Source organism: Schistocerca gregaria, chromosome 4 (assembly GCF_023897955.1).
Source record: "Schistocerca gregaria isolate iqSchGreg1 chromosome 4, iqSchGreg1.2, whole genome shotgun sequence".
Classification (NCBI taxonomy): Eukaryota; Metazoa; Arthropoda; class Insecta; order Orthoptera; family Acrididae; genus Schistocerca; species Schistocerca gregaria.
In genome coordinates this window covers 338,546,439-338,570,656 of record NC_064923.1, presented here as the reverse complement: position 1 = coordinate 338,570,656, position 24,218 = coordinate 338,546,439, and the positions used below count along the sequence as shown (strand labels likewise).

The 24,218-nt window shown below is 38.3% G+C and overlaps 1 protein-coding gene across 2 annotated transcripts in view; it reads left to right on the top strand.

The window, feature by feature from the left end:
- The window catches only part of LOC126267370 (serine/threonine-protein kinase N), a 308,585-nt gene that overhangs the window by 120,128 nt on the left and 164,239 nt on the right, over positions 1-24,218 (top strand). For both annotated transcript variants that reach the window (XM_049972549.1, XM_049972550.1), the window contains exons 3-5: positions 10,079-10,188; positions 17,189-17,417; positions 20,946-21,088. In XM_049972549.1, coding sequence (XP_049828506.1) covers positions 10,079-10,188; positions 17,189-17,417; positions 20,946-21,088 — 482 coding nt within the window. The remainder of the gene's footprint in view (positions 1-10,078; positions 10,189-17,188; positions 17,418-20,945; positions 21,089-24,218) is intronic.

Here is a 24,218-nt window from a genome sequence, read left to right as displayed (position 1 = left end):
CTAGGGGCGCCCAAGGCAGCGGCTCACACCAACTCCGCAAACATTTACCAGCCGCCAGCCGGAGTGACCGAGCGGTTCTAGGCGCTTCAGTCTGGAACCGCGCGACCGCTACGGTCGCAGGTTCGAATCCTGCCTCGGGCATGGATGTGTGTGATGTCCTTAGGTTAGTTAGGTTTAAGTAGTTCTTAGTTCTAGGGGACTGATGACCTCAGCTGTTAAGTCCCATAGTGCTCAGAGCAATTTGAACCATTTACCAGCCCGACACGAGTTTGGCTTTGCACAATTTTGTTCCAAATGAATATATGTCTTTCTGTGGGTTTCTTGTCAATTTTCGGTACGGAAATAAAGCTGACAACATTTTGTTGAATATAAGAATTATTACATCTCTCAAGTTACTCACAAAAATGTAAATGTCAGGGTGAACCAATTCCAACAAAGAGTGAAAACTAGAATGAAAACTGTTTTGTCATTCTCGAAAGCACAGGTGCTGGCAGGCATCATATTCCTCCTACGTTTCAGACATGTTTGTACTAACGTAGGAATGCTTCTACTGTTTTATTTATATGTAATACTTTTCCAGTATAGATTAAAAAACGCGCATTTCAAGATGTTTGGCGTAGTGTATTGTTCATTATTATTGCTAAATGGTAACACCAGTTAAAGTACAACCAACGAAAAGTTGTGAATTGTGAACACACTGCAGAAATATGTATACTGGACAGATTAGCTCTCTTGCGCTTGGCGTCACTATATGCCCGCACAGTCCGCGCAGACTACCTTGGCCGGTAGACGCGCAGTCGGCAGGGAACGTGTGGGGAGGGCGGTAGTGGTGAGGGTTATGGGGAGACGCTGTAGAGAAACGCCGCTCAGAACTGAAGCCTACACTCAAGTTTTGGTAAATAGTAAGTGGAGCCCCTCCACGCCGAGAGTTGCTTGGTGACCATTCAACTGTGTCACTCTGCTTTGTTTAGTATCCACTGAAGAATTCCACTGAAAATCCAGCTATTTATTTTTGCTTGGCTTGTTAACTGTTACTTTCAGAGAAGCGCCATGAGTGGCGAATTTTGACTAAAACCAACACATTTCTCTGGTTGCCATATTAAAATTATCTTGTTCTGCCAAAACACGTTGTAGTTTACACAGTGTCACCTCACTAACATGTGGAAACACAGTTGCAAGAGAATTCTGACACATTGGTTTGTTAAGTTTATGAAGTGAGGAACAGGGGAAAAGTAAGTCAGTAGATTATGAAAAAGTATGTCCTCGGTACAAAATCTCTGATCCGGCCGGGAATTGAACCCGGGCCCTTTGACATTCTGTCGCGCTGACCCCTCAGCTATGGGGGGCAGACTCACTTGGATATCTCAAACCGTTTATGGAGTATGAGGAATGTTGTGGATATTTCACACTGGCTTAATCGATGGTGGACCGCGATCGCAAAGGAATGTGCTACATCACATCAATTTTCTCGAGATTGGTGAGGATTAGAGACCTCTACCCAAGATTAAACAAACATCCGATACGTTAACTAGTTTTCACTCACACTAACGCATTACGTTATATGCAACAATCACAAAATCTTAGCGACCCCTATTGTTCATTGCAAACTTTTTCGAATTTCACACAGTATGTTATTTCCACGTAAATATAACAATAAATATCACATCATCATGAACATGACATAAAGCTACAAGTAACACAAAAATGAAATTTTTTATGGAATAGTTTCTGTAAAATAATTTGATAAAGGCTGCAGGGTGTGCGCCTCGATTCTGTCATCACCGACCGGCCGAAAGGTGGCAAGCACTGTTGGACTCCTCGCATTGGGCTCAAAATGACTTGTCTACTAACCCCCCCCCCCCCCCTCGCTCCGCTTTTTTCCTTCCAAGGAACATACACTCTTAGACATACGTTGAACAATGATGTATTTATTAAATCGCAATGCGATTGTCATATGTCACGGTCTTATATGTGCTTATATTGCGTGCACATTTAGTGTAAAAAGCCTTCTCAAACAAATGGGCTCATGAAACACAGGAGTTACAATTTTTAGCTTGTGAAACAAGTGTTGTTTTTGAATGTGTTTATTTTCAGCTTGTATGTTCAGCATGAAACCTCATTTAGTGAAGCATAGTTCGAGATCAAGGACTGTGATGAACATTTTCTTTGAGACTGATGTAATATTTGTGATATGAAATGTAGTGTGCTGTGTAAATTTTGCAAGAAAACTGTTAGATTTATCAATGGTGTACTTGGTCCTCATCTTAGGTATGCTGAAACAGCAATGCATATAATGAATATTGAAGATGTGATGGCACGAAGTCAGCTTGTTATGCAAGTATATTTTCCTGATGGTAACGAAAGCAGTAAACAATTGATAGCCTGCCAGTTCTGTAGGGATAATTCAACAAAGGCGAAGTCCTTTGGACCATGAAAGTAGTGTGCAATAATTTTAGCTTAAAATCCATTGATAACTTTCAGGAACTATTTATGACAATGTTCCCCAGTGGTACAAATGCTGGAAAAATATCATGAACTGCATCAAAATTATACTGTTTTATATCGAATGCTAGAGGGCCACATTTCCATTTGCTGTTATTAGATGACCTATAAAAATCAGGTCCTTGTACGTTCGTATATGATGAATTAATAAACAGAGAAATAGAAAAGCAGTTGGATATCAAAGTAAGGCATTGGCCACATGTCAGCGATGGAGTCAGTTCATCACTTCAACACTTAGAAAACGTCTGTGCAGACAGCAGGGCATGCATTGGGAGAGCGATAGTGGTGGGGCTAGAGAGGGATGCTGTAGGGGAAATGCCATTCTGAACTGAAGCCTACACTCACATTTTTTGTAAATATGAGGTGGGGCCCCTTCACGTCCACACTTGCATGGTGACCATTCAGAAAGAGCTGTCACCTTTCAATGTTGGGCTCTATAAGGTTCCCATTCTGTGCAGCGACCATAGAATATAAACTTATAAATAATGTAGATGCTTTTAGTACCTAAAAAGAATTTCGCCAAAAATTAAGCAATTTATTTTCTCCTGACTTGTTAACCATCTGTAACTTTCAGAGAAGTGTCATGAGTGGCGCCGAGTGGTTCTAGACGCTACAGTCTGGAACCGCGCGACCGCTACGGTCGCAGGTTCGAAACCTGCCTCGGACATGGATGTGTGTGATGTCCTTAGGTTAGGTAGGTTTAAGTAGTTCCAAGTTCTAGGGGACTGATGACTTGAGCAGTTAAGTCCCATAGTGCTCAGAGCCATTTGTCACGAGTGGCAAATTTCGAGTACATACAAATTTCTCTTGATGCCATGTTAAAATTTGCTTTTTTTGCTAAAACACAGTGGTGTTTACACAGGCTCACCTCGCTAACATATTGGGCAGATGCATTTGCAAGAGAAATGTGAAGTAGTGGTTTATTAAGTGAAGAACTCAGGAAAAATAAGTCATATCTTAAGAAGAAGCACATTCTCTCTACAAAATAAACATTTAATGTCTTCACTTATGTTGTTCCAAAACCTATAGCCACCAGCTGTTCATGGCCCTTAAAAATTGCATTCTCTCATTGAAAAAGTCTATAGTTAGTGGAATAACATGGTAGATAATGAGGTTTTGCATAATAACCTTGAGCCTCGATTCTGTCATTACTGACAGACCGAAAGGCAGCAGACAGTGTTGGCCTCCTCTTCTAAACAAATGAATGAACTTGCCCAGCACTTTTTATGAAAGTTGGTCACTGCGCATAGCCCACCATATCCTGTGCAGACCCTGCCTGATGTCTCATGCTACAGTAAAAGACATGTGATGAACAAAAGATCCTTTTAAAGTATCTGGAACTAACTGACATTGGCACCTGCTCTTTACATATTGCACATGGTGTTTTTGGGAAAGGGTCAGAAAGGGTTCACAGTTTATGGTCAAGAAAGGACAGATTTAATGACACAGACATAATTTTTTAAATACTTCCTCGAATAAGAATAGATGAATTCAAGAAAATTCTGCATGCTTCCCAAGTTAAATTTCTCTGACACTTGTAATGTAGTGCATTGAAAGACTATTAAGTCAGTGGTGTGCTGATGAAATGGAAATTGGATGTGAAACAAGGAAATCGTTAAAAAAAAAAATACTGCCCAAATGCAGAAGTCACTTTTTCTTTGTATGAGAGAATTTTATTAAAAGTAACACACCATCATCTTAAAAATTATCGGTCAACATTGTAATTTTGCAAGAGAGTAGATGCCTTCAACTTGAAAATAGATGTAAATCATGGGCTGTGAACTCCATCCAAAAAATCGCAGAAAATGTTATATTAACTTATCCAATATCTATTGAAATCATGTATCATGAGTGGAAGATTCTTCAGTGTCATACAATACCGGGTGATGTGTATATTGCAAAGGACATTGACAGAAACATGCAGAAGTTGATTTTTGACCATTATTTGCAAAAAATATTTTTCATAAAAAGTTTTGCAGATAGTGATGTATTCCCAAACCTGAAGAGGTTGGTGAAAGCTGAATCAGGGTGGCGATTCTTCTGGAAAACCTGATATTCTCAGGAAATTACATTTTGCCTGGAAAAATCGGGGAAATCTTAGGGAATTCTGTGTTTTTAACCTAGCTTTGAAATTTAATTTAATTGAGTTTCATAAATTACATAGTTCAAAATAATATCTCAAATGTGTTAATTATATGAATATTATTCTGTATAAATTATCAATGTTTAGAAGCTGCATGTAAACTACTGCTTATGGTGTATCTCACTTGAGAGGAAAGAAGTCATTATTGTGGTATCCCCTCCCTCTGCTCACCATTAATTTATCAGGAATTTTTGACCCCTGAATGTGTGAGTATCCACCTACTGTATTAGTAATGTTAGATAGCAATGTAGATCCAGATTTCCCAGTGATAACAATTTTCTCACAGAAACTAGAACACACCTTCCCCAGAATTGCTTAGAGCGCAATTGAATCTATAAAAGATGGATTGAAACAATACAGCTAGGAAATAAAAGTTCCTATAAAATAATTTTTAAAAAGAGATTGTACAGCTCGTCAGTGTTACTTAGCTAGACCTGAGGAAGAAAAATGATTACAAGAAGAGTGTGCAAGGAAGAGGAAAGAATGACATGAAAAGAGGAAAAGAGAAGTAGTAGAAGAAGAAAAACAGGGAAAAAATATTTTAGCAAAGTAAAAAAAAAAACTTAAATGAAAGAAAAAAATTGGAAAGGGAGGAAAAGTGTATCTAATCAGAATTACATGCCTACAACAAACTTCTATCCGAGGCAAATAACAGAATTAAAAATGCCCTAAAAGTTAGTGATTAGGCCAGTGTGAGAACAGCACAAAATAAACTAAATGACACAACTATTGCTCATTGAAAATATATGAGAAAAACAAAAATACAAAGAAAAAAAACAATGTAACTATGTTAGAATATTTTTGTATAGAGTCTGCTACCAAGAAAGTAAAGAAGAATTGAATGCAGCTGTTTTGTTTATTGGAATCCGCAAGTACCTCATCTCCTAACTTCCAACCTTCACAGAAGCTCTCGTGTGAAGCTGCAAGACTAGCACTCCTGTGGCTAAGTCGTGTCTCTGCAGTATCCTTTCTTCAAGGAGCTCTAGTTCTGCAAGTTTTGCAGGAGAGCTTCTGTGAAGTTTGGAAGGTAGAAGACGAGATCCTGTTGCAAGTAAAGCTGTAAGGACAGGTCATGAGTCGTGCTTGTGTTGCTCAGTAGATGGAACATTTTCACGTGAAAGGCAAAGGTCCCAAGTTAGTGTCTTGGTATGGCACATAGTTTTAATCAGCCAGGAATTTTAATATCAGCGCACCCTCGACTGCAGAGTGAAAGCTTCATTCTGGGTAAGCAACCCCCAGGCTGTGACCAAGACATACCTCTGCAGTATCCTTTCTCCCACGAGTGCTAGTATTGCAAGTTTTGCGGGAGATCTTCTGTGAAGTTTGGAAGGTAGAAGATGAGGTACTGCCAAAAGTAAAGCTGTGAAGATTGGTCATGGGTCATACTTGGATGACTGAGTCAGTAGAGCACTTGCTTGTGAGAGGCAAAGTTCCGAGTTTGAGTCTTGGTGCTGCACACTGTTTAGTCTGCCAGGAAGTTTCAAATCAGCACACACTCTGCTGCAGAAGGGAAATGTCAATCAGTAAATGTTAACAGTTTCATAATAAAATGTTATGAATTCAGGGAATATGTTAAAAATAATTGTAAATGTATTCTTATATTTGAAAAGCAAATTTTGCAATGACACATAGGAAAATTATTTGTATTGGAAATACAGCAATCGTCATATCTTTGAATGCTTCTTTTTTGCAGATGACTCGACCACCCAAATATATTTACATGCTCTCCTCCCTAAGGGCAAGTTGCAGAATTGTGGTAGGGGATTAGTGGACCCATACTTAACCATTTAGGGATTGCAGAATTCTTATACGACAGAAGGGCTAGTGCTAGGTTGATCAAGAAGCTTATTTACTGTTTGTGCATACTAAGCTGACAGATCACACTAAATAATTATGCAGCTTGTTTCAGACAGTTTTTCATTATAGATAGCTGCATCATTTGTAAAAAAGGGTGTGGTTACTATTAATATTGTCCATGAGGTCATTAATATACAATAGGAATAGTGAGGGTCCCAACACAAGGATGGAGAGTCACTGTCAGCTATACATGTAATGTTGAGGAAACACTAGGAAAGTGTGTTGGAATCCTTGCTGTTTGTGTAGTGTATTACTGGCCTTGCAGGTAATCTCAGACTTTTCTCAGATATTGCATGTATGTACCATGAAGTACTGCCTGAAAGAAGCTGCACAAATATTCAGTTAGACCTTGAAAGATTTAGAAGTGGTGTAAAGATTGGCAACTTTGCTTTGAATGTTCAGAGATGTAAAATGTTGATATCAGCATTTAATGTCAAGTAAATTAACATCAAGAAATATAATGGACCATTTTGAAGGAATAGAACTACTTTTTTGTAACTTGTTTAGTAAGCATGAAAGCGTCACCAAGATGACCAACCAACTGCATTTGCAGCAGACGCTGCTAGAGAGGTGTTCTGCACCACAGTGTGGTTTACTGTTACAGTTCGAAGAGGGTACCTGTATTTTTTCATCCTGAAAATCAACCTGGAGCAGGAAATGAGGGGCGGGTGGGGGGGGGGGTGACTGGTACACAAAGTACCCTCTGTCACATGACACAAGGCAGCTTGGTGAGTATAGATGTAGAATGCTCATTCCGTTATGCTCACTTCAATTCACCCTGGCCTAATCTGGCCTGTTGTTCTTCAGCCGGTATCAACAGGCTGGCTGGTATTGTGAGAAGAGGTCCAGGATGAGAAGAAATCTCTATCACATCACTGATTCTGAGACTTGTGTGCAAGTGATCCATAATTTCTCTTGTCATCACTAATATGTTTATGCTCTTATGTCTTCAGGCTTTATAATTTCCTTCTGAAATCACTTGAAATTGTATCTTAATTGATTACATTTTAGTAACCATTTTGACTTGAGTCAATTAAAAATTCACTTAAAAAAATGCTCGAAATGGTCCAGGAAGTGGCTATAGTAGTATTGATCTTAAATTCTATGCTGTAGAATACAGTATTTGGCCAATAAGAGGAGGAGAGGTGGTGGTGTAAAATTCATGATCTCCAGACTTGGTACATAAATTCTGGATTCAGTTCTATATCTCTCCACAGCATCTGCTGGAGTGAATGTTTTTGACACTGCATGAAATTCTATCTGTCAGATGGGCTGCATGCTAAACTCGGGAGTCCCCTTCATGCTGTTAGAGAGTATTAGCCCCTGTGTTGGCATTGGGTTTCGCACTCTTCCACATATCACCATAGGATGTACACACCCATTGAAGTCACATTATGACATTCACTTATCTCTCACACACTGCATGGGGCTATTGTCCGAGAAGGAAGAAAACCCTTTCTGATTATGGGGCTGAACCTACTCCTTGGGATCTCCCAGCGAACAGTGCCATACAAAACACTATTTTTGTGCAGTACTGGCTACTTTTTTGAAAATGTTCTTATATTCGAAGAACACAAAGACTTCCAACAATTTGAGAATTGGAGTGTGAGCTTCAGCACATGCTGGTTTATTGTATAAAACAGCTTCAGACATTTGTCAAATATTTGGTGTTAAGTATGTAAAACCTTTATAGTTGAACAAGCTAACCCGCGCCCCCCAACAAAAAGCTAATTTTTCACGCAGCTCAGTGTTTACGACGTCATATCTCCTGAACTTAAGTGTCGTCCAGTGATACCATTTTGCAGGTACATTCTGTGCTATACCTGGATATTGTCTGCAAAATGTATTCTGAATAGTGTAAGTAGTAAATAAGTAATGCATTAAAATGTCATGCCTGATGATGAAGTTTTGCTGCATGAACAGCGAAAATGTAGTAAGTGAAACAAGTCATGAAGTGCTCGCATTCTCAAATACGGGTTGTATGTAGTCTGGGTAATTTTTGTGATACGAGTTATGCTGCTTCAAGACATATACAAAGTTTCTAACTGAAATACTTGACTTCCTGTGCTAAGCTTTTAATGTAAGATATGCCTCTTAGAGAGTATATTATGACAGCATTTTAATTTTTTTTTTAATTTTCTCAATAATTATATAAAGTACTGAAAATTAAATATTTATTACCTCTGGAAGCCATTAGATAGGCAACCTGCAACTGGGCTTTAATAATAAATATCTAGAGAACAAATTTTTAAAAAATGAAGTGCATGTAGAAGGTGGCAATAGGTGTGAAAAATATCCTAAACTTAATTTTAAAAAATGAGAAATCGAAGAAATACCAGACTATTGGAAGGTGCAAGAGTCTGTGTACTTCAAAAAATAAAAATAAAACAGGCACAATCGATTTCCTAGTACTGTTAAAATTTTGTCTAGTGCAATATTAGGCAGATAGAATATTGATAAAAAAGGTTAATATTGGGGCCATTCCAAAAATTAGGTCACACTTCAATTCAGTTATCTAACATTACTTCATGATTAAATAATAATATATTAGTCAATTTCTATAAAGGAAATGATTTGTGGGGATATGAGCCCCATTCTTAACACTTGCTGAATTAAAAGTAAATAACAGACAGACAAATTTGGTCAAAGCATGCCTGAAAATACCAAATTGGAAGTTAAGATTTTCAGCATATTTTTGTAACAATTTGAAATTCAAACCAGACTTTCGCAAGGAGACTGAAGTTAGATCTGCACACTTCAGTATTCTGAGAAAAAAGCACCATTTAAGAATGTAAAAAAAAAGAACAAAAAGAAACAGACAAAAGTAGCCAAGTAATACCTAAAATTGAAAATAAAGAAGTCACAATTAAACTTACCTGTTTTTGTTGTAGAGATAAATTCAACTTTTCTTAATTTTTGTTTTGTTTATAGAAATCACTGAAATCTGACTTTGGATAAATCTTTGAAGTCTTACAATGCAAATATCTTGGAGAAGTTAACAAAAGATGCAAACCAGGGAGAAACTATTCAAAGCATTGGATTAACTAAATACAGTCCAATGAGAAATCATGAGATTCCATAATAAGTCTCCAGTTACAGTAAAAGACCATTCCCACACATAAAAGCCAAAATCAAAAAAACTTGACTCTCCTAGATACAATTGGAAAAGACTATTGAAACAAATCAAACATTCTACAATAAAAATAAAAACAAAAATAATCTCAGCAATTTCAAATTTAAAAAATAGAAAGAAAATCTAAGAATGTAAATATATTGAATGAAGACATAACAGTTTTTGAGATTCTGTGAAGAAGGTAATGGTGCAGAATGAAAAGTGCATGGTTAAAAAAAAGTCAAACAATTGGCATAGCTGTAGATGAACTTGTAATCTGCACAAAACATTCCTGGTTGTATCACAGTCCTTCACTTTCAGTTGTAAGGCAAAAAACAGTAAATATTTCAGAGAGCTGTAAAATACTTGTTTATTTCCTTGCAATAGTGTTGTTTTGTGAGATATTGTGATGTGGTACTGCTGTTGTCATGGTTAAGATTTCTCATTGAATAATTTGTTTACAGATGCTGCTCTTTCTCCACAACATGGAAAAGCAAACTCGAGCAATGGAGATGGATTGATTAATGACTTAAGGCTTCTTTCACTTGAAAAACAACTGAACATTGAACAGAAGGTAAAACATATATACCTGTTCTTTTAAGTTACTGTTCGGCATTGAAGCAGAAGATGCACAAAATTAGAATCTAAGCTAATGGCTCGGAGAAGACAGTCAGAATAGTGACAGGAGTGGATTCAGATAGTTATTTAATGTATTGTAGCCTTTCCTTTTTTAAAACTTTTCATACTTATTTTTTCCCTATTGCTTTCAGTTTCCTCTTTCCTTGATAGCAGTTAATCTTTAGCTGTAGGAGGAAAATGAAATTGTGCTCTTGCCATGTTAAAATTTGAGTCCAGTTTAGTATTTTCAGTAAATTTTACTTTTTATTTTAGTTAGAAACCAGGTGTGTGCTATGAACCACTTTAGAAGTGCCAAAACATGTAAATTGTGAGTTATATAGCAAACACAAACAGCTCTCCAGTAAACTGTTAATGTAATAAATCACAGTTTCAACAGTTATTTGACAGAGCTGTTTTCATACCACACAGAAGTATTCAGTAATTCATTCCTGAATTACATGATAATCAGATGAAACTGTCCAAGTCTAAAATGTATTAAGATTAAGGTATTGTTTTGACTACAATATTTGTTTGGCCAGTAGCAACCTAGTCCTCACCACGAAATTTATAAATCTTGAACCTAACTTAAAACAGAGGAAACTCCAGGTAGCCATTTTGGCTTACCTTTGTATGCTTGTTACATACAGTAGTGGCACCCATCTGAAAACCCTCATGAAACTGTAAACTGATTTTCTGACCATGACAACACTTTTATTGAACCTATTTTCCTAGAATGTGAAATGATTACATTGTGAAGTCTACTGTCCGCTGTTGTAAAATATTCCACTACTCATCAGTCAGGAGATTGAAAGTCTTTTTCATTTCAACTACATTTAACATTTATTGAATAGCATATACGAGAAAATGTTAGAAATGCATACATGTTTCGAGGAAAAATAATAAAATTGACTTTCACGTAGTGACTGTAAATAGCAGATGACACTCTTTACACATGATACATTCCACAGGGGGTGAACAACTCTTTTGTCAGTATGTGCATGGTGAACATGGGGCCCCAAGCTATTGCAGCACGTGATTCCTTTCTTGTGCTGGAATTCCTCATCTCAGACTATCCTTCCTTCTCTTACATACTTTCTCATGATGGCAGCCTTTGATGTTGGCCCGGCTATGCCCTTGGGTTTATCTTCCTTACTCAACATATTCATTCATTTGCTTTACATCACCTTTTGGCTAAAGTAATTTTTGGCCCCCTTCTGGGATTTACAATCAGTCTCATATTTTTTTCTGTAGTGTGGAAAGAACACCTTAAATGATGCCTACTGCATGCACTCTGTTCAAGATCACTAGTGCAAGATAACTTTCGCACAATACCTGCATGATCTCATGTACACATTTAAAAGCCAACACAATAGCCAGTCTGACATGGTGGGGTCATTATGTAGCCTTTCAGTAGAGCCTCGTGACACCAAAGGGATCACATTGCTGATGCTTGAGCTGCTAGTTTCCCGTGCGTACCAAGGGGTGGATGCCCATCGTGGGGCATCAGTGCCCCTGGCAATGGCTGTCGTACCAAATGACCTTTGCTGCGGTTGGGTGGTACCTGTAGGGAGTGGGTGGCCTGAGGGTGGACACTTTGCATTTAAAGTCACCTCTGCTGCACAGTCTACACCTCTTCAGGCGAACGATTGTATGACACACCCATGAACATTGCTCCACATAAACATTTGAAAATGGTCCAAGGAATCGTCTTACACAGGTATCTCACACTCCATATAGATAAGCTATGAGTTAATCTTGAAAGATGAGGTGTACATTTTATCTGATGTGCCCAGAAAAGTCCTAAGGATGATTGAACAAATACATGTGCTTGTATCTTAGCTTTTGAAGGGAATGTCCTCCCGGAAACAGTTACAGTGTGCAGGTGTGACTTGAAAGTCCCACCACCAGTGAGGTGCTTCTGATGCTTACGCTTTGGTCATATGTCATCCTGCTGTGCAGTGGACCCAAAATGTGGTAACTACTGATGATCACTCCATGAAGGTAGTCCATATGAGCAACCACCTTTGTGTGTTAATTGCACTGAACATTATCCTTTATGTTCACCAGTTCGCGAAGTCTTATAGAAAGAAAAGAAAATACAGGAATGTAAGTCTGTTGATTGGCTGTCCTATACTGAAGTACTAAAATATGATACTATGATAACAAATTATGTGCAAACAATTGGGATAAGGCTAGTCACATGACCATGGAGGAGCCAAAGCCTCCCATGCCTTTGGATTTTGAGCCAATGCTCATTGGTGTGGTTCCATCCCTGTTAGTGACAAGCAGTGGTCTGGGAGGATGTCTGGCCCTCCTGGCCCCTTTTGCCTAACCTGGACACTCGTAAGATGATTATTCAGTGGAACTGTAATAGATATTACTGCCAGCTACTGGAATTTCAGCACTTTATTTCCTCCTCTTCTGTAATTTGCATTGCTCTACAAGAAATGCATTTCACTGTTGTCCATGCCCCAATACTATGCGGTTATCATGCATTGTGTCAGAACCGAGCTGCCTCCAAAAGGGCATCTGGAGGGATCTCTATGTTACGGAACACAGACATCACATGTGAGTGGATTCCCCTTCATAACACAATGGAAGCAGTACGGTTGCAAACTAACTCAGCGATCATTATTTGCAACATTTACCTATCTCCAGGAAGGCCACTTACTTGCACTGAGTTGACCAGTTGAATCCAACAATTCTCCACCCTTTTCTCGTACGTGGGGATTTCAGTGTGCACTCCCCCTTTGGGGAAGTACCACTTTGTCTGATAGGAGCCTTCTGTTACACCAGCTTCTTACCAACCGTGATCCATGTTCCCTCAGTGATGGTACTCCTAAACATTTCAGTACTCGCTCATGGCACCTTTCAGCTATATCTTCCCACAATCTCATGGCTTCACTACTTGTGGTCACTACATAACAATCTTTGTGGCAGTGACCATTTTCAATAATCCTGTCAGTGACCATTTTCAATAATCCTGTCAGTTCTTTACCACCACAAAATGGACCGAGTACCACATTGAGCGCTTTGAAGAGCCAGTTGGCAGTTATATGCCTCTGCTGTTACCTTCGCCCCCACTCTGTCATGGTGCATCAACACTATCACTTGCACTGCTGGAACTGGTGCTTCCCTTTGTACACGTCCCCTCCATCATGGCTGGTTTCATGATGAAACAGAGATGACACGACAGCTAATCCTCCATCATGGCTGGCCACACGGGATTAGCGGAGCGATCTAAGGCGCTGCAGTCATGGACTGTGTGGCTGGTCCCGGTGGAGGTTCGAGTTCTCCCTCGGGCATGGATGTGTGTGTTTCTCCTTTGGATAATTTAGGTTAAGTAGTGTGTAAGCTTAGGGACTGATGACCTTAGCATTTAAGTCCCATAAGATTTCACACACACACATTCCATCATGGCTGGTTTCATGGTAGAACAGAGATGACACAACAGATAATCTGGATCATTGTGGGCCCTGCAGTGTCTCAAGTGACACACATTACAAGCCGTCCAGTCCTTGTAAGTGACTCTGTGCTGAGTCATGCTACCTAATTAAGTGCAGTAAGCTTCATCTCCTCCCTGGTAATATATGCCTCTTCGTCTCAGGTGTGAGACAAGCATGGTAGTCTTCTGTTCTGCCAGCAATCAGCATCTGTTGAGGGTTTTGGTCTGCAAGTTGTCTTTGTAACAACACGTCAGTTTTTACTGAACACCAAGCGACCCACTTAGTGACAACATCAGCATCCCTTTTTTTTTTTTTTTTATCTGGATGCATTTTTACAGCAGAAACACAGATTGAAGTACGTTTCAATGTGGTACTCGGGCCACAAATTAGGACCGATCTATTAGTGTGTCACCCCCATGACCTTATGGTGTCTGTTATTCTCAGTTCTTTCGGAGTTTCAGGGTGCTCCCATGTTTGCCACTGGCAGCTCTAATAGTGTGGATAAGATGTGATATAGTATTGGTTAAAAACAGTCTTGGTTGTAAAAAGGCAACCAAGACTATTTTTAACCAATACTGTTAAGCACTGGTTTGCTGCATGCCACATATGGATTGGAAGAATTTCTATAAGATGTGATATGCTTTTACATCTCCTGCTGGTCGGGAATGCCATTCGTTGCCAAGAACTGGTGTAGTGTTTTTGTGACAGAACTGATAGCTGTTAACAGAACTTTCCAACGTATTAAAAAGGCCTTCCTTGACCATGTTTTGATATGTAATGACTCAATGAGCATACTCCAGGCCGTTGACCGGTGTTACTCTTGTTGCCCTATGGTATCTGCTATTCATGACCTTGCTTAAGTTCATCATACTGCCTGCTCGATTGTCTTCGTGAGTCCCAAGTTATGTGGATATCCCCGGGAATGAAGTGGCCAATTTTTTAGCTAGAGGAGCTATTACTTGTTCCCCATTTACTTTGACGATCCCAGGTGCGGATTTGCAAGTGCAAACAAGATCTTTGCTCCATCGGAGATGGAAAAACATCTGGCGGACTACTAACCCCCCTCTAATAAACTGTGCACTATCAATCGAGGAGAGTACTGTTTCTCCCAGAAGAAGTTCGCCATCCTGTGTTGCTTATGCATTGGCCAAACCAGGCAAACTGATAAGTTTTACTTTTTTTTTTTTTTTTTTTTTTTTTTTTTTTTTTTTTTTTTTTTTTTTTTTGTGTGTGTGTGTGTGTGTGTGTGTGTGTGTGTGTGTGTGTGTGTGTGTGTGTGTGTGTGTGTGTGTGTGTGTGTAAAACTCCATTCCCATATTGATGTTGCAGAGCCTTATACATGTACATTACCTCATACCCTGGTGGAATGACCACTCTTTCTGGTCCTCCATGCTAATAGAAATATTTTCAGAAACTTTTAAAATCTAAAAAACTTTCAGTGGCAGCTTAGTTGTTAGTAGGTCCTTTATTACAGGATCAAACATAACCGGTTTCGCAGTGATTTAATCACATCCTCGGTGTATACATACAACTAATTTAACATTGGTGTGTTAAAAATAAACAGTTTCCCAATGTCCAGAAGGCATTCGTAATGTCAGAATTGCCTAAATTGGATGGTTACCTGCCCTTATCTGTATACATTCAATATTCCTTGTTAGTCGTATTTGGTACGGATCCCAGATACTTGAGCAGTATTCTAGAATGGTGAACATGAGTAGTTTGCAAGCAATGTCCTTGCACTTCCCCAGTATCCTACCAATAAACTGAAGGCTATTACCTGCTTGACCCACAGCTGAGCCTAAGTGATCATTCCATATCATATCCCTATGAATTGTTACACTCAGGTATTTGTACAAGTTAGCTCATTCCAGCTATGACTGATGATGTTATAGTCATAAGATACAACATTTTTTTTTATTTTGTGAAGTGCACAGTTTTACATTTCTGAACATTTATGGCAAGTTGCCAATCTCTGCACCACTTTGAAATCTTATCATGATCTGACTGATTATTTATGTAGCTTCTTTCAGACAGAATGTCATTATAGGTAACTGCATCATCTGCAAAAAGCCTGAGACATGTGACACTGAAAAATCATTCAATATAACATGCTGTGCTCTCCCAACCAAAAAGTCCTCATCCAACCACAAATTTCACTTGATACCCCATACAATCGAACTTTTGGCAATAAGTGTAGGTGTGGTAGTGAGTCTTTTTCAGAAATCAAAAAATACTGCATGTACCTGACTGCCTTTGATCCAAATCTTTCAGTACACCAAGTGAGAAACGTGGAAGTTGGGTTTCACTTGATCGACATTTTCGGAATCCTTGCTTTTTGGTGTGGAAGAGGTCATTTTCTTCAAGATATCTCATTATGTTTGACCCCAGAATTTGTTCTGAGATTCTACAACAAATTGATGTCAAGATATTGGATGGTAGTTTTGTGGATCACTTCTTTTGCCCTTCTTGTAGATAGGTGTTACCTGTGCTTTCTTTGAAATACTTGCACAGTTTTTTGTTCAAGAGATCTATAATAGATTTTAGTTAGAAGAGGGGCTAACTCATACAGAATCTGATAGTGATTTCATTGGGCCTGAGAGCTGTGTTCAATATTAATAATTTTGACTGTTTCTCAACACCACTGAGACAAATACTGATTTCACTTATCTTTTCAGCAGTGAGTTTCTTGGCTACATATCCATTTTCTACTAGCCTATCCTTTCAATATACAATTGAATTTTCCCCATAAATCTTACTACTATCAATTTCAAGTTTCAACCAGCTTTTTGTACCTAATTTTACGTGAGCTTCACTGCTTTTCAGGAGTGCTTCAAACTCTGTCACTTTGCTGCAAAAGCTGTGGCAGTTAACCGCTAGGGTTTTAATACTCTCAAGTGTGTGAGGCATTTCTTTCAATCATGTACTGATATTTTGGGTTTCCTACAGCTGTTGTTATCTGGATTGGCTAGAGAACCGCCTAATCCAGAAAAAAACCTCGTGTGCACCCACAGTCAGATACCTGGGTAGCAGCCTCTGATGTGCAGTGCAGTTTTATACAGTGCCTCTGTTGTAAAAAGATTTGTGAACCAACAAACCGTATTAGCTTATTAGGAATTTAAATATTTCTTTTAACTCCAGTTCTGATTTCCTGTGTATCCTCTCCTATTCTGTGGTAGTAGTTTCTACCTATTCCTTTTTTCTCCTTTTATTTCTGTAAATTGGATGAAGGAATTTTAAGTTTTGAAAACATATTTGTTCTTTCTAAGTGTTCATGTATCCTATCTTTTAAGTAGGCTGGTTGGTGAGCAACATTTTTCCTTTTGTTTTAATTTGCAATTTTATTTTTTACTTATCTTTAAATTTTGTATTGTTTGTACATATGAAGCTTATACTGTACAGTTACCTATATTCTTATACAACTCTTTTGGTAGAAGAACTGAACTGTTTTATAGACTCCGTGACTTTGAAAAGGCTAGCCAGGACTAATTGTAAATTTGTTTCTCTGAACAGGTGAAACAGGGAGCTGAAAATATGATAGCAAGTTTGACAGCCAGTCACTCTAGAGATAAAAAGCTTTTAGCTGAAGCTCATCAGATGTTGGCCGACTCAAGAGCTAAAATAGAGTTCCTGAAAATGCGCATTTTGAAAGTAAAGCAGCTACGACATAGCAGTGTGGATCCTAGTTCAGTACCTAACAGCACCAGTAGTAATGGGAGTGGCGAAATGAATCAAACCAAAGGTAAATTGTAACTGATAATCCAATGCTTACCTGGGAGAATTTTTGTAAATAGCAATTATTAATAAAGTTCATATAGGTAAGTATTCAGGTTATACATAGTGTATTTAGAGTAAGTTAATTGTTGCACAAATTGTAACTAATTATGGAAATACTTATCTACCTTCATTTTACCATGCTATTTTGAAACAAATACATGTTAGCATTAAGAACTTTTGTGTGTTTGGTATGTCATATGTCAACTTCCATACTCAGTTTCACAACCGTAAAAAAATTATTTCTGCACACCATTGAACCTGGTGCCTTTATATGGTATGTGAGCCTTCTGCAGTTTGGATGGTCCACTTACAGCTGTTGATGATAAGTCTTATCACAGTTGGTATCTTGGTGTCTTTAAAAAGCTGCAAATACCTTACCCCTGGGGATGTGCTAGTCAAAATTGGGTAAAAAAGTAATGTGGGGAGACTACTTTGTCACATCACTGCAGCCAGTTCAAGGATCTTCAGTAGACCCCTTTATAGCCCATATTATTGAAAAATATTTTCATCCTATATTCTGTCTGTTTTGTATTTTGGGTACAAGAACAGAAATTTCATTTCTTTTGTATGAAGACCAGTCTTAGTTGGTCTCATGTTGCTACTTTGAAACTGTGGCAGTATAAATACTAGATTCATCTCAAAGTACATGATGTACCACATGATAAAATGATTTAAAAACTGTACCTCCTTTGTGCCAAAGATATTGTGAAGTTTGTATCTTCACTTCCACCTCCACATATCATTTGCAAAGAGTTGGCCATTAATATATGAATCTTTTCTTTTGATCGATTCCTTTTGTTCTGTGAGGATTGATTCATATCTTTGGTTAGTTTCCGTATTTGACTTTTAGTCAATATTATTTTTATACCCTCATGCTGACTCATTATGATGAGCCAAATATAAGGTCTTTTTCTAAAATAAAATTAGTATTTTACTAGCATAGTGTTAGTACCCGTTTCTTTCCAAGTGCTCCGTCGTCAGCTCATACTGTTGTCCCAGGAACCTCTCCACTTTGCCGCACAGTCCTGGAAAGCATGTTTTCGGATATCCTTTAGTGTCCATGACAAATTCCCTTTAATGTCATCAGTGGTGTCAAAAATATGTCATTTAAGCATAGATTTTAATTTTGGAAACAAGAAAAGTTGCATGGAGCAAAGTGTGGGGAATAGCATGACCACAGTTGGACATTAAACTGATTTTTGGTTGAAAAGTCATAAATTGTTTATCTTTGTGTGCAAGGCACAGTACAATAATTAAAGTTCACATTTTGTCCTTGAGGCAAATATTCAACAAGCACAAACTCATTAACATTGGGGAAAAAACCTGTGAATACCAATTTGATATGAGCCTGTCTTAATGCTGTCGTCATAAATCCGACACTTGTTCCTGTGACAAAATGCAGGTGCCCAGCTCGGTCATTCAGTGTAGAGAAAGCCACTGCACACTAATCAATACTTGGATGCAGATAGTTTGTGTGCAAGAATGTGGGTCCGTAACATGCTAAGTTCGTAACATGCTAATGCATAAAGCAAAGGTTATTTCTGATGATGATGACCACTTACAGTCTGAACTGGAATATTTGAGACATGTTTTCAGACAGAATTGTTATAGCAAAGGAGACATTAAAAACATGTTCATGTGCAATGAAGGGCACCTTTTGAATCGGCAGAAGAGGCCAAGCTGGCTGCTTTCCTGCTGTACTGTGGAGCAACGAGCCGCAGGTTAGGGTGTGTGCTGCAGAGACATGAACTGAGACCAGTATTCTGGCACGACCTCAAGATATGAAACATGCTGTGCCCTGTTAAAGAAAACATTGTTGTTCAGGTGCCAGATGTGTGTGGTGTCCCTTGCGAATGCAGTAGCACCTATATAGGTCAAACTATTTGCACAGTTGCAGAGCTTTGTACCGAGCACAAGCGACATATTAAAAAAACGGAGCTTGGCAACTCAGTCATAACTGAGCCTGGAAAAGGGTCACAAAATATGGTTGAAAAGACAAGAGTATTGGCTCATGCATCATCATATTGGGATTCTGTTATAAAGGAGGCAGCTGAGATAAAAATAAACAGCAGCATTTTTAACTGAGACCAAGGGTACACAATTAGTAGGGTATTGGATATTGAAAGAAAGCAAAGACACATACATGATGCTCATAGGGAGGCGGGAACAGCAGTTTCAAGTGTGGCTCAGGCTCCTCATGCCACTTGACATCACTGGGTTCCATGGCAGGCTGAAGCTGCTATGATATGTTTCCACATCTGCCTCATTTCACCCTTCTCCATTTGGTACCATAGGATGCAGTCACGTCTGTACAAGGAGATAACTATACCAATCTTGACAGTTAGTTGTTTTTACTTCTGTCACAATGGCAGAAATATTTTATTTGAATTGATGCGCCTTGAAAACTGAAAGATTTTACTCAGAACAACTCTCTCTTGACCACCGGATTGTCCCTGCATGACTTACCCTGAGTCTGCCACCATTGTCCCTTCATTGCATTTTATCCAGTGAATGGCGCCCTGCCTGTCAACCATGTTACCTATCCCAGTTTTTTCCATCATGTTTAGAGCACTAACTGCCATCCTTCTCCTAAACATGTAGTTGTCTGCTAGCTAGATATGTGTTCCATAGATCATGAAAAACATTATGATGTAGAATGTTTCAACTGAACAACAAACACAGAACATATATTTAAAAAAAATATATGTATTTTTATGGCTACTTGATGGGCAATTAAAGGTTTTTGTATACATGAATAATTATTTCTATTCAATAATTTGTCTTTGGTGTATAATGAGTTGTTGAGAAGAAATGCCTTTAACTTAACATCTGGAAAAACTTCTGCTGTCTGTCAGACATTTTGTTTCCATGACTAGAGTGTCAGAGTTGTATAGCACCCCTTAAAGTGCCAAAGGTAATTCAGTAAAGTGTAATGCAAATCACTTTCTGTCTAGTGTTGTACAGATTATCCAAGTGGATTTCAGTGCCACTGGTTTATATGTGTTAGTCTTGTGTAGTATTTTCATTAGAACAACATTCTCAACTCTTATCTCAGTAGGGGTAATTCTTTTTATTTATTGCAATTTTGCGAGTTTTTTGCAATTTATGCCAACCAGGCCAGTTTACAATGTGTAAGTTTTTCTTTGTAATGCACTAGTTCTAACAAATTTTGCAGTATCAGCTTTTTTATCTAGCAGTAATTCGTGTCTACTGTTAACAACAAGAAAATAATATGTCATTATTGTACTTTCACTTAAATAGCTTGTGCACCTGCATTAATCAAAATGAGCCATCTTTTTTTACTGTGTACAATTACAGCTCAGTTAAGCAATAAAAATATTTCGATCAAACAGTTCAGAAGAATTTTAGGATGATGGAATTGTATTTTTTCCCTTCGTACTGTCTTTTCATCAAGATACCTCCCCATTAATTAAAGTTTATAATTACTATCAGTTATAATTATATATTTATTGCATATTTGCTTCTTTAACAGACAAATTTGAAACACCACTTGAAGAGAGAGTGGAAGAATTGAGGCACAGACTGAGGATTGAGGCAGCTGTTGTAGAGGGTGCAAAAAATGTTATAAAAATGCTGCAGAGTTCCAAAGTTGTGGATAAAAGAGCCCTTCAGGAAGTAAGTAGCATTTCAACATACAATTTTTCACTTGACTCACTACATTTTTGGATGAGAAGGTTGTATTTTATTTTGATTTATATTTTAAAGAAAGAGTCATCATGACAAAGCTGTCAGCTGAAAACAGCACTATACATTTGTTGAATAAGTAATATATTAGGAGACATTTTTGTGTGTTCAAGTGGACTGATAATTCCACTTGGTACACAATGTTACAACTGACTTAGTTTTCTCTACTAATATTATTAGTACTGCATGAAGGGAACTAGTTGAGTTGTGATACTCTCCGAAAATAATTTCTTTGAACCTGGGCCCACGGACTGTGTAATTATTCAGTGAAATCCTGTTTTCCTTTGCTAGCCTGTATTTTCTAAAGATAAGCCTGATTTCTTCAACATATAAACTTTTGTTTAATAAACATAGCTTAATAAATAAAAATTGATTTCAGTTGGTAACTTCACAGAAAAATGGAAACATCTACCCTGCTTGATGTCTGATTTTTTCATCACCCATAATGATCATAGTACCTTCAGAAGAAAATAAAATAACATTACTAGTTTTACTGGTCCGAGTGATGTTTCTGTAACTGTTTATGATCTCAGAAAAAAGGGGTTTCTCTGCAGAGTTAATATTAGTGAGGTCATGGATTCTCACAATTCTGAGGGTATCAACTTAGATGATGAATGATCTTGTAATATCTAGGAGGATGTTTAAATCCTTGAGTTTCTGTAGTTATGTGGCTTCTGGAATATCTCAACAAAGCAATCAACATTGCATTGTAGCCCAGTCACCGAAGGCAAAAAAAAGTTTGAATAAGGCGGAAAATTGTGTACTTGAAAATTTTTGTCTACTTACATGAAAGGATGTCATGAACAACATACGAAAAATACACAGCGGTGGTGTGCGAGTAGGATGGTGGGGGCCTTAAATGTCATTTTTCTATGTTTTTCTTATATAACTCTAAAACTGTGGCAACTAGCAAAAATGTTTCCCAGTAAAAAATTAGATTTCCTACAAAGGAAGTTTTGTTCACTTTTTCTCTAGGACTAATAACTCCCACATTCCAGGTGATGGAAAGGTCACAGATTACTAAAAATATTGTTTTAATGGTATAAAACTACTGTTTATTGCTAAATGGATTGTGTTAAGAACAGATATCGAAAATGTGTACAATGTCTTTAGTGCAGTAGAGTGATAATAATAGATTAATTGTGTAGTGGGAATGTAACAGGGTGTGTGGAGCAGGGTGGAGAGTAGAAGTGCAAGGGAAATTTGGTCACCGGATTGTGGTCATACACTTCCCTCCTCCATAGGTCTGCAAACTACAACAGCGAGCAGGTGATACCCCACTCTGTCTACCCCACTACATCACACAAGCAACTACAGGGTGTTTCACAAAGTTATACCAACGTTCTGCGGCGCATCTCATGATCCCAGGTGATGCAGTGCACAGACGCCCAGAGAGGGAGTGTAATACTAGGATACAGATTTGAGTTACTAATAAAACTAATGCAAGAAATGCATAGGTACGGAATCTACATCTACATCTGCGTAAATCTCTGCCCACTATTCTACACTTCTATAGGAGAAATAGTTTCTTAATCACACTGTCGAGCACTTGAGGTGTTCTTCAGGGAAGGGTGACCTCTCATCCCAGGTGCTGCTTGCTTTTGATTTTGCAGACCGAGGGCGGATTCACCTGCTCATTCTTCAGCTAGCACACCTATGAAGGGGGAAAGGTGTGACCACAGTTCAGTGACCTACCGTCCCTCACACTGCTGCTCCCACCAGTCCCCTCTCACTCTGTTACAGCCACAAAACACTATTTATCCCTTAATACCACCCTACTGCACTTAAACACAGTACACATGTGTAGTATTTGTTTTTTACTCACTTCATTTAACAGTAATTTTATGCCATTAAAACACTATTTTTAGTAATCTGTGGTTTTTCCCTGCTTTGGAATACTGAAACTATTAGTCCCAGAGAAAAATAAATTGGATGTTTTTTGTATGAAATTTAATATAGTTTTCGAGTTATTAAAGAAAAGCGTAAAAATGATCTTAAATGTTCCTTCCCCCATACTCCACTGGTGTAGATTTTTGGTATGTTGTTTATGAAACTCCCTCCTGCCACTGTACAAAAATTAGCAATTACACTATTTTCGCCAAATTTTTCTTCACTAACTGGACAGTTGCCTCTTTCCCCTTGCTGTCTGATGTTGTTGTGGTCTTCAGTCCTGAGACTGGTTTGATGCAGCTCTCCATGCTACTCTATCCTGTGCAAGCTTCATCATCTCCCAGTACCTAGTGCAACCTACATCCTTCTGAATTTGCTTAATGTATTCATCTCTTGGTCTCCATCTACGATTTTTACCCTCCACGCTGCCCTCCAATACTAAATTGATGATCCCTGGATGCCTCAGAACATGTCCTACCAACCGATCCCTTCTTCTGGACAAGTTGTGCCACAAACTCCTCTTCTCCCCAATTCTAATCAATACCTCCTCATTAGTTATGTGATCTACCCATCTAATCTTCAGCATTCTTCTGTAGCACCACATTTCAAAAGCTTCTATTCCCTACTTGTCCAAACTATTTATCGTCCATGTTTCACTTCCATACGTGGCTTCACTCCATACCAATACTTTCAGGAATGTCTTCCTGACACTTAAATCTATACTCGATGTTAACAAATTTCTCTTCTTCAGAAATGTTTTCCTTGCCATTGCCAGTCTACATTTTATATCCTCTCTACTTTGACCATCATCAGTTATTTTGCTCCCCAAATAGCAAAACTCCTTTACTACTTTAAGTGTCTCATTTCCTAATCTAATTCCCTCAGCATCACCCGACTTAATGCGACTACATTCAATTATCCTCGTTTTGCTTTTGTTGATGTTCATCTTATATCCTCCTTTCAAGACACTGTCCATTTCGTTCAACTGCTCTTCTAAGTTCTGTGCTGTCTCTGACAGAATTACAATGTCATTGGTGAACCTCAAAGATTTTATTTCTTCTCCATGGATTTTAATACCTACACCAAATTTTTCTTTTGTTTCCTTTACTGCTTGCTCAATATACAGATTGAATAACATCGGAGAGAGGCTACAACCCTGTCTTACTCCCTT